This window comes from Theropithecus gelada, chromosome 10 (assembly GCF_003255815.1).
Source record: "Theropithecus gelada isolate Dixy chromosome 10, Tgel_1.0, whole genome shotgun sequence".
Lineage (NCBI taxonomy): Eukaryota > Metazoa > Chordata > Mammalia > Primates > Cercopithecidae > Theropithecus > Theropithecus gelada.
This window is the reverse complement of record NC_037678.1, coordinates 38758993-38769048: the sequence shown is the minus strand read 5'-3', so window position 1 is coordinate 38769048 and position 10056 is coordinate 38758993. Positions and strand designations below refer to the sequence as shown.

The following is a 10056-nucleotide window of genomic DNA, read 5'->3' as shown; positions in this document are numbered from 1 at the left end:
TCGTGCATGGGCAGCTTGGGACCCGGGTCCTGGCACTTCAGGACAGCTTGTCCCCATGCTGCCATCTCTGTTCTTGTGGGAGTTGTGGTCTCAGGGCCCTGAGCCAGTTTCAGCTTCAACTCACTTAACTTCCCAGAAACGTAGGGGATGGGGTGGTGAGCACTCAACTCATAGGGCCTGTGAGATGGCAAAGATGGCACTGTGCCTGGCACCAAGCAGCCCCTCCTGCCCCAGCCAGCCTGCCTCTGGGGACCCCATCCAGCTGGGCCCGAGCGGCACTTCCTGTTGCCTCTTGACTTCTGAGGTGCTGTGGGTTGCACTGTTCCGGTCCACTTTCAGCGAAGGAGCTCATGCCCCGGGCAGGGTTCAGCACAGCCACCCACTGGGGCCACTGTTCTGAGGCGGGCCCTGGTGGAGCCCAGGGCGTGGGAAGAAGGTGAGCACACAGGCTGTGTCTCCCCTCCCAAGGGGCACTGGAGCCCCTGCCCTGGGACAAGGGCAGTGCTCCCCAGCCCTGAGTCTGGGGCCACTCATTGTCCAGTCTCTTCCCACACTTGGACAAAAATGAGTAGAGACTTGTGCTTTAAAAATATCTTCAATAATAAGACATCCAATTTTTGGGGGGTTAGGGATAGAGATAAATATGAAAACTTTTTTTTTGATAAAACACCTAGCAAGGATATGTTTCCAGGTTTAAAGTTCATGAACATATAAAACAGAAATTGGGTCCTGCCCCCTTGAGTGCAGGATTCTGAGGTCCTACATCTGGTTCTGAGGTTCTGGGTTTGATTCTGGGGTACAGACAGCTCAAGTAGGAGGTCTCCTTATGTCATAGAACTACATGATGCAGAGGTTCTGCTCCCCACCAAGGCCTGTCCGGGGCCCGTCAGCTGCCTGGGGAAGAGACCCCAACGAGGCTCCTGGGGGGGCCCCTACTCTCACCATGCAAGAGCCCCCACCAGGAGCACTGGGCCAGCCAGCTGCGGGCCGATGAGAAGGCTTCTGGCCCACCCTGCACCTGGAGTTCCTGCTTGGCCACGGGTGGGCAGAGCCAGGAGGCACAGCACTCCCCACTGGGTCTAGGACCGTCTCCACGGGTGGGGACCCCAGCCGGCCAGGCTGGGCCCGCAGACGTGTGCCCCGACAGCCAACACCTGAGGGCAACCCAGAGTCGGCCATAGGAGGCGGTGGGGTCTGTGTTGCTGGGGGCGGCCTAGGCCTCGGAGGAGGACTGTGACGGCCCCTGCAGCAGCAGGGCACGGTAGGTGGGAGAGCTGAGAAAGCGTGGGTAGGAGTCCCGGTGCATGAGTGTGTAGATCTGCAGCTGTGCGTCGTCAAACGTGTGTGCGGACGGCTCCTGCATCTTCTTGTTGATGCCCTCCCGCACACGGGAGTCCAGGCTCACCTGTAGGACAAGGCACTGAGGTCAGGGGGCTTGGGAGGTGCCTTCCCCACCTAGTGCCCGGAGCAGGCGGCCCCCTGCCCCTTGTGGTGTCCGGCGCACCTCCTTGGGGGACAGGATGGACACGTAGTCCTCGTAGATGAGCCTCGCCTTCTCGTCCACCACGTGCTGGTTGGCCTCAGCCTTCAGCTCCTCACAGGCCAGCCAGAAGAGCATGTTCTCCTCGCTGTACTCTGTCCGCAGGAACGCCCGGAACACGCTGCGTCCCGCCGGGCTGTGCATCAGCTTGTCAAAAGACTGGGCCCAGCTCTGCACCTCCTCAGGACTTGGCGTGGCACTGCGGGCATTGGGGCCAGGCTACGTCAGGCTCAAGTCTCCCGGCCTGGGGCCCCCCAACATGCACACACCAGCCGGCTGGACTCACCATACTTCACAGCTGGGGAGGGGCTGCAGCTTGCTCTCCCGGGAGGCCTGCCATGCGCGCCGCCGCTCTTGGTTCCTAGTGGCAGAGAGGAAGCGGCACTGCCGTGGGCACACACGCCTCCATGGCCACACAGGCCCTCAGCACATGGGCAGGCATCTGACACATGTGTACCCACTGCAGGAGGGCAGCCCCTGCAGCTAGCTCCTCCCACAATCTCCTGGGAAAGGGTGTCCATGCTCCCTGTCAGTCGTTCCTGAATTCTCCACGGAATCTGCAGTCCAGGTTACTGTCCCTGCCACAGTGCCCACGGACTCAGCCCTCTTCCATCCCAGCACCTTGACCCAGTGCCCGTGAGTCTCTGGCCCTCCAGGAGGGACCCTTTGGCTCCTGGTGCTCCTCCCCATCCCTGGCCCACTGGGCAACCTCCTCCACCCACCCATGCCCACCCCACGAGGCTGAGAAGCAGGTATGCCACCTCCCCTTCTGCCTCTGCTCCCCTGGGGGAGATGGGTTGGGGCAAGCTGAGGGGCCACAAGGAGCTGGGAGATGCCTGAACACCTGGGATGCCAGAAGGGTCATGTGCCTGGGAACAGGAACACCCATGAGTGTGCCTGGGAACATGGCCACCCTGCTTCTCGGCCTGTTCTTGGCCTGTCCCTGTCCCACTGATGGGGCCACACGCTGCAGGTGTGGCATGTCAGCAGTGTGTCTCGTCAGCTGACACCACTGAAAGCCCCAAACCCATGTGTCCACACTGGTTAGGTCCTGGAGCCTGATCCCTGGTTCTCTCAAGGGAAACTGCTTCTTTGCCTTGGCTCCTAGTACCCTGTCAATGCTGGACCCAAATCCACAGCCGGCTGATCTTTCTCCAGGGCACGGCTGGCAGACATCATGCACCCAGACGTCCTGACGGAACTAGGCCCCTGGGCTCCTCCCAGCCCCTTTCCCGACTGCCCCCTGGCCACCCCCAGCTTGCCCATGGGTCAGCTGACCCCATGTTGGGTCCAGAAGCGCTGTCCTCTCATCGGCCAGGGTCGGAAGGCATGAAAACATGCACCAGCTCCCCTACACTCCTAGGAAATCTGTTACCATCTGGGAGCCCCACTCCCACCCTCACAGGGATGCCCAAAGACCCCCCCACCACCCTGTGCTCTTCTCCCCCGACGCATGCTGTCTGGGAAGCTCTTGGCTATCACCCCAGGGCCAGCAGTTGCCTTATTCGGGTCTCTGCTCAAACGTCCCTCCACCCCATACAGTCTGTGGGGCCTGTGCCTCTCTTTCTCTCTGTCTCTCTCTTTCTTTCTTTTATTTTGAGACAGAGTTTTGCTCTTGTTGCCCAGGCTGGAATGCAATGGCGTGATCTCGGCTCATTGCAACCTCCACCTCCCAGGTTCAAGCCATTCTCCTGCCTCAGCCTCCCGAGTAGCTGGGATTACAGGCATGCGTCACCACGCCCGGCTAATTTTGTATTTTTAGTAGAGACGGGGTTTCTCCATGTTGGTCAGGCTGGTTTCGAACTCCTGACCTCAGATGATCCGCCCGCCTCGGCCTCCCAAAGTGTTGGGATTACAGGCGTGAGCCACTGCACCCGGCCTGTGCCTGTCTTACTCCATTGCTGGCTCACAGCAGCATGGATAAGCACATGCCGTGTGAACGGGCACATGCGTGTACACAGCACACTGACACAGCCTTGGCAAGACTGGTACAAGAACCACACATAAGCCCCTTGGGCCCAAGGCACCGGCCACTCATCACCAGGGCCCAACAGACCCCAGACAGGACACGCCGTGAGGTGGCAGGAGCACCCTACCTGCGGGGATTCCTCAGAAGCCACCACTGGGTCCCCTCCTGGGTCTGCTTGGCCCCAGGCCCTCCAGCCCCTCTCCAGCTGGGCACCCCAGGCCCTACTCACCAGGAGCAGCTACAGCAGCAGCACCAGCATAGGCAGCAGGGGTTACGGCTGGGGGCTGCGGGAGGGGCTGCATCATGACTGGACATTGAAGGGGGCCGGTCCGCCTCCTCTGGCCCTGTGTTCTGGGGAAAAATGGGGCTACCTCAGCCTTCAGGTCAGAACCCACCAGACCCTCCACCTCTCCCCCACCCTCCCATGGGTGGCCCTGTTCCCAGGCACATGATCCTTCTGGCCTCCCGGGTGTTCAGGGATCTCCCAACTCCTTGTGGCCCCTCAGCTTGCCCCACCCCATCTACCCCAGGGGAGCAGAGGCAGAAGGGGAGGTGGCATACCTGCTTCTCAGCCTCATGCGGGGTGGGCATGGGTGGGCGGAGGAGGTTGCCCAGGCTCCGTGGTGCCAGCTCTCAGACCCTCACCACAGCCTGGGGGTCTGGGGAGAGGGGCCAAGGTTCTGACTGAGAACCTGAAACCCCAGCCCCTGCCTGTCCCTTAGGAGGGGTCCTGAGAGGGTGTCTCCCTAGCAGGGCCTGCTCCCGTCTCTGGACCCGGCTCCGCCCAGGGCTTCTACCCCAACCCCAAGCTTACAGCAGGGCTGGGAGGGGGTCTGGGGTCATTGAGGAGGGGGCTGCAGCAGCTTCTGGCCCCTCCTCCCAGGCTGGGCCCCAGATGAGGCCCCCACAGAAGGTTCCGAGACACCCCCATCCGCTCACTCCCTGGGAAGCCGGAAGCCTGGGTTCCTCTTTCTCGGTTTCCGGCTCCCAGCCCCTCCCAAAGGGGCCCCAAGAGTCTGGGGCTACCAACTGTGCATGCGGGTGGTGGCCAGACTTGCTTCTAGGGCGTCTGGGGTGGGGAGTGGGCAGAGCGGCTCCCACCAAGAGTCCAGGTCTGTCTGCGGGTCCCAGAGGTCTCAGCCAGGGGCAGCAGGTTAGACCTGCCGCAGTGAGGTTTTAAGTGGGACTCAGGGCTGGACTTTCTGAGGGTGTGGGGAGGGGGGCAGGGCCCTGGTGAGGAGGGACGTGCCCCCCAAACATGGTTCTTTGGTCCTGCTACCTCCCTCCCCAGACTTCCCTCCCTCCTTGCCCACTGCCTCTAGGCTGTGAAACCGCTGTGGAACCAAGGCCGTACCACAGGGTGCGCCAGCCAGGGAAGTGGGGGTGGCAGTGGGTGGAGGCACCCTGCTCCCCAGTCAAAGCCTCAGAGTCCCTGAGGGGTGTGGTGTGGTGCGTTTACCTCCCAGCGTTTCGTTGCACCGTCTGCAGGGGAGGGGCACCAGGAGCGCCAAAGCTGTGGGTGGCCCTCGTGCCACCTAAGATACCACTTTGAACCCCAGGTCTCCTTGGGCAACGGCACAGGGGGGCCAATCAGTGCCCCGGAGGCAGTTGTGAACACCTGCACCCACCTCTGCCCTCTGGGCCTCCGTGCATGTCCACCACCCTCCTCCCTGGCCAGGAAGCTCACAACTTGGTTCTACTTTATTTTCTCAATCTTCATCCCCCACCCCCGCCACGCCTCCCTTAGCTTGTGGCCTTTGAATGCTTGTTTCTGTCTGGTTGGTCTCTCTTGGCCTTCTGGGACGGTGTGTGAATGGCGCTCAGAGGAGACAGTGCTGGAGTTCTGCACTCTCAGGGCCCCCAATACCCCTGAGGCCTGGGCATGCAGAGGCCACTGCCCTGGCCCAAGTCTGGGGCAGGTGCAGCATCCCCCGGGACCTCGGCCCCTCACCGCCTGCCCAGCTTCCTCTGAGACTGTGGGTCCCACAGGTTCCTAGCAAGTAGATGAGGAGACAGAAGGTGGCCCCGCAGCTGGGCTTGCTTTCAGGGGTCAAGTTTCTAGGGAAAGGAAGGGGCGTGGCAACCTGAGGTTTGGTAGCTGTACCCAGACGGGGCTGTCCGTCACTTCCCCAGGCAGCAGTTCTTCCTCCTCTCTGTCCCCACCCAGGGTCCTCCCCCACACTCTAGCACCCCGGAGACTGTCCCTCCTGGGCTACCATGTCCACCCCAGCTCTGAACTGGAGGAGGGGACGTGTTTAGGGGTGCCGGGCCGGGGTGCTAGGGGCTGCATTTGCTGCAGAGGAGGGAGCCAGCCCCTTCTTTCCCAGCTTCAGGCCCTGGACCGGGTCACCTGTCCCTGGACTGGGCTTCCTGTACCCTTCTCAGGTCAGCTGGGGCAACCCATGTCCCCAGGCTACACCCCCTTCTCTCCTGGAGGATACAGAGTCTCAACTAGGGTCCTCCTGCTTGTCATCCTGGGATTGGGGACCCCCCTTCCCCAGCCTCCCAGGCTTTGGCCCCCAAGTCTGGGATGGGAGAGGCTGGACAGGCGGCACGTCTGGTCTCTGGGGATAGAGGCTCCCTTGGGAGTGGCTGCTGCTTTGCTCCACAGAAGGAAAAAGAACGTCCCAGAGCCTGCCCAGTCCAAAAAAAGAATAAGAAAATGTGACAATCCCAGAAAAAAATGTCATAACCTTTGGGAGGGGTTGAAGAGGGGCTCCATTCTCAGTTCTTAGCGCCCACCCAGGGCCTTTCCCATCTGCCACCCTCCACATCTGGCTGGTGGACGAGCCCTGGCCTGGCCCCTCCAAGGAAGGCCAGCTCTCCCCACCTCTGAAATGGTGGTGGTGACCCACCCACCACGCTCCTCTCGCTGCTGTTAGGGTCCCGCCTGAAGGAGCCTGTGTCCTCCTCCACGTGCCTCTTTCTCCAGCCTCTGACGCCCCCACCCCTACCTCAATGCTCCCTACTCACCAGCGACCCAAAGGCGGGGTGGGGGCAGGAGGGGCCAGGTTGGGTCTGGGCCCCACCCTGGCTGCCGAAGGGGCGTGCACTGCAGCAGCAAGGACTCAAGTCAGACGGCAGGAGGGACTCCTGCGGCGCTCTGGAGGGAGGCTAGCGCCAGGAGCCCCCGATCGGCTGGGGCCGGGGGCGCAGCGCCTCCCCTACAGCTCGAAGGGCTGAGTGGCTGCCAGATCCAGCGGGGTGGGGGCGGGGGCGGACAGGGTGTCCCGCCCCGGCCCCTCCTCACCGGGCTGGCGGGGGGGGAGGGAGACGCGGAAACCTGGGTTCTTCCGGCCCCCACCTTTAAGCAATCACTTCCCCAGGCTTTGAGCTCCACAAAAAGGGGAACCCGGCTGCAGCGCCCCCTCCCCCAAGCGCGGGGGGCGGGCTCCAGTTCCACGGCGGCCCAGGGTCCACGTGGACCTGGCGGCGGGAGTCCTTGGGGTTCGAGTCCCGCGCGCCGGCTCCCGAAGCTCCCGCCCCGCACGGTCCCCGGGCCCGGGCCGGGAGGGGCAGGGCCGCTGTCCCCGGCGCGGCGCGCGCGCACTCACCAGCCGCGCTCCCGAGCCACTCGCGCCGCCGCCGGCCCGCGCGCTCCAAGGTCCGGCCCGACAGTCGGGGAGGGGGCGCGGGGGCGCAGTGCGCAGGCGCCTCGGCAGCACTTCCCCAAAGCCAGGGGCCGGGACTTCCTCGCGCCGGGAGGCGCCGGGCCCGCCCCGCCCGCCGCGCCCCGCCCCGCCCCGCGCTCGGCCGGCTCCACACCCCGCCCGCCCCGCCCGCGCTCGGCCCCCACAGTCGCTTGGGGGTGGCCCGGAGGGTTGAGGTGCTCGCAGTGGAGCCCTGGCCCCCGGGCCGACGGAGCTGCACGGTAGTAGATGGGGGTGTGGCCGTGGCCCCGACTCTGCTCGGCGGGGCCGCTCCTGCCTTGCTGTGCGTGTGGGACTTGCACGACACCCCAGTGTGGAGGCAGGAGAGCGGGGCCCCGTATGCTGCTTGCCCTGCTTGGGAAAGAGGCGGCTGCTGGAAAGGACCGATCGGCGGGCACGCCAGCCCGGCCCACCCCTCGCCTCCGTGAGCTTCGTCTGTAAAACTGGGTTAAGAGCCTGTCGTGCTGTGGGGGGTTCCCAAGGAAGGGGGCGATTCCTGTGCTGCGGGGCTGGGGGTGCGGGTTCGTGCATCCGGAGCCATGCCGCATGTCTCCTGCGGGGCCTGGCAGAGTCCCTGCTGACCCGTGTGTCCCAAGATGTCCTACAGCTTAAAGCCACACTGTCCCCTTTGCCATGAACGCCCTGTCCCTTTGGCTGACTCTTCTCATCCTTTACGACTCGGTACAGATGTGGGTCAGGCTTCTCATCGCAGCATGCTTTGGCCCAGTGTCCGTGGTCCTGACCCTGCTCCGGAAGTGTCTGCAGAGCATCTGTGCCCCCCGCCCTCCCCGGGCCCAGCTGTGTGCAGCTCCTGTCCTACCCAGCACAAGCACTCGACCCGGATAGCTCCCAGTGTCGGGGTCCTGTTCATCAAATGCCTTCCAATTGCACAGGTCAGGTGCACACCTTACACCTTCACAGAACTTTGAGGGGTGAAAAGGGAGATTTTACTTGTGTTCCTCATTCAATGGACAAGTATCAGTATCTGGGTGCCCCTGTGGGCCAGGCAGTGGGACCAGAAGCCAGCGACATAGATGGGCCTGGATCTGATGCTAGGGGCGTAGAGTGAGTTGTGGGGAGCAGGCAGGGAAGGCCTGAGTGAGAGGCGGGAGGGCTGAGAGGGGAGGGTGTTGCGCTGCTGAGGGGGGTGAGGGCCTGAAGGGGGAGGTCAGAGGTCAGAGGGCCCTGGAGGACAGACTGCCTCTCGAAGCTGTACCCAGAGGCCTGGCCGACTTGACTGCAGAACCCTGTGACTGCCATGTTATCAGGCCAGGCAAGCAAAGGCAGGGGCCAGGAAGTCCATAGGGACAAAGGAGGCAGGCTGCTGCTTATTCAGCCCAAATAACACTCCTGAGAGGTGGGCACAGGTGAGGTCAGGGAAGCTCAATGAAGATGGGCCAGCACCTGGTCCAGGCCACACACAACCAACCTGACCCCGCTGAGCCCGCCTGTTGTCTCCGCTGTGGGAAAATGCAGGTGTGGGCAGTTGGCAGTGGGTGAAGGTCAGTGCCCTCCCTGCCCCCTCGGGTCACTCTACAACTCCCCAATCATTCCCCCATCTCCTCTGGCCCCTTGGGCCTGCTCTCCACTCCCCTGGCTTCTGCCCCTCGGCACAGAGCATCCCTGAAGTCCATGGATGGAGTCAGGTGAGCTGGGCAGTTGATGGTGGAGGTGGGATTTGAACCCAGGACCCTCTGCCCCCTCACAGCCCTCAATATATTGGGCTTTGGACCACATGCCTTCCTTCCCATAGAGCTTTCTACAGGCAGGCATCCCTCCAGGCCATGCAGAAACGTCCTGGGCCCCATTCCCCAGCCTCCTTTGCACATCGAGCCCCCGCTTTCCATGGGGATCAAAGGGCTTGAGTACCAGCCTGACCCTGGTGCAGTCACTGAGGTCACTGTCTTGCTGGCCTTCTCTGGGTGCTGGGCCTGCTGGGCCTGTCTCTGCCCCTCTTCCCTCTTGCCTGTCTGATGCAGAGTGACCCATCCCCTTCAGAGCACTTGCTGCTGTGGGGCACCAAGACCCTTCTTCAAGATGAAACGGAGTCTCAGAGAAATGATGAAATAATACGTGATTGTCCCAGTAGATGAACTCATTCTAGGTACTCAGTCAATCCCCAAGACACAGAATCCTGAGGTCCAGGCTGCAGGGAGTTTGGCCAGAGGACACCAGGGCTGGCTGTCATCACATGTCACAAGTACATCAGGGTGTGAGTGACTGCCACTCCTGGACAGAGACTGCCTCCCTTCCTTGTCTGTCTGCTCCTGCTCAAGCCCCTTCTCCCTGGCCTCCCTCTCTACCCTTCCCTTCCTGAAACCCCTCCTGCCATCTCTCTGTCCCCCCCTTGTCAGCTGACTTCTGAGCTGTGTATACAGTCTGGGCTTGGGTCAAGGCCAAGGGCAGCAACAGCCCAGAAAGAGTAAAGTGCCCGGTGCCTGGGGAGAAGGGCTGGCTGAGGGGCGAGTGCACAGGGCTCCACCCCCTGGCCACGGTTGGGGAGAGACACTGGCTGCCATTGAGCTACCCTTCTGGACCCCAGTTCTGACCTCTGCCCCTCCTTCCAGATCTGCTCTTGGCTTCAGGCAGTCAGCTGGAGCCCCCTGCCAGGAGGAGGGGTTTGTCTGAGTTCCTGTAGTTCCCGCTTCTGTGCAGCCTGCTGGGCAGGGGGCTGGGAGGGAGGAAAAGGAAGCAGGGCCTAGGGAAGCCCCAGGTTCTGCAAAGAGCTCATGTCAGGGAGAAAAGTAAGGTCTGCCCAGAAACCTCGGGGCTTTCAGAGTTCAGGGATTTTGTAGGCCGTGGGCCTGTTTGTCAGAATGGGACAGGGGTGGTTTCCTTTCCTGCTCCGTGTGTGTGTGTGTGTGTGGGTGTGGGTGTGTGTGTGTGTTTGGGGGGGG

The 10056-nt window shown here is 62.6% G+C and overlaps 2 protein-coding genes across 4 annotated transcripts in view; one reads left to right on the top strand and one right to left on the bottom strand.

Moving 5' to 3' along the window:
• Positions 1–579: 579 nt before the first annotated feature.
• RGS19 (regulator of G protein signaling 19) lies at positions 580–7162 on the bottom strand. Of its 3 annotated transcripts, none has more exons than XM_025400607.1 (6): positions 7064–7162; positions 4071–4168; positions 3739–3860; positions 1827–1901; positions 1505–1739; positions 580–1405 (listed from the first exon to the last, which is right to left on the bottom strand). In XM_025400607.1, the coding sequence occupies exons 2-6, from the start codon at positions 4098–4100 to the stop codon at positions 1214–1216; spliced, it is 654 nt and encodes a 217-aa protein (XP_025256392.1). In that variant the 5' UTR covers positions 4101–4168; positions 7064–7162; the 3' UTR covers positions 580–1213. The 3 variants fall into 3 exon arrangements, with proteins under 3 accessions (XP_025256392.1, XP_025256391.1, XP_025256393.1); XM_025400606.1 differs by lacking the exon at positions 7064–7162 and adding an exon at positions 6483–7045; XM_025400608.1 differs by lacking the exons at positions 4071–4168; positions 7064–7162 and adding an exon at positions 6483–7045.
• Positions 7163–7278: 116 nt separating this feature from the next.
• The window catches only part of OPRL1 (opioid related nociceptin receptor 1), an 18279-nt gene continuing 15501 nt past the window's right edge, over positions 7279–10056 (top strand). The window contains exon 1 of the mRNA XM_025399708.1: positions 7279–7553. The gene's annotated coding sequence lies outside the window, so the exon portion shown is untranslated. The remainder of the gene's footprint in view (positions 7554–10056) is intronic.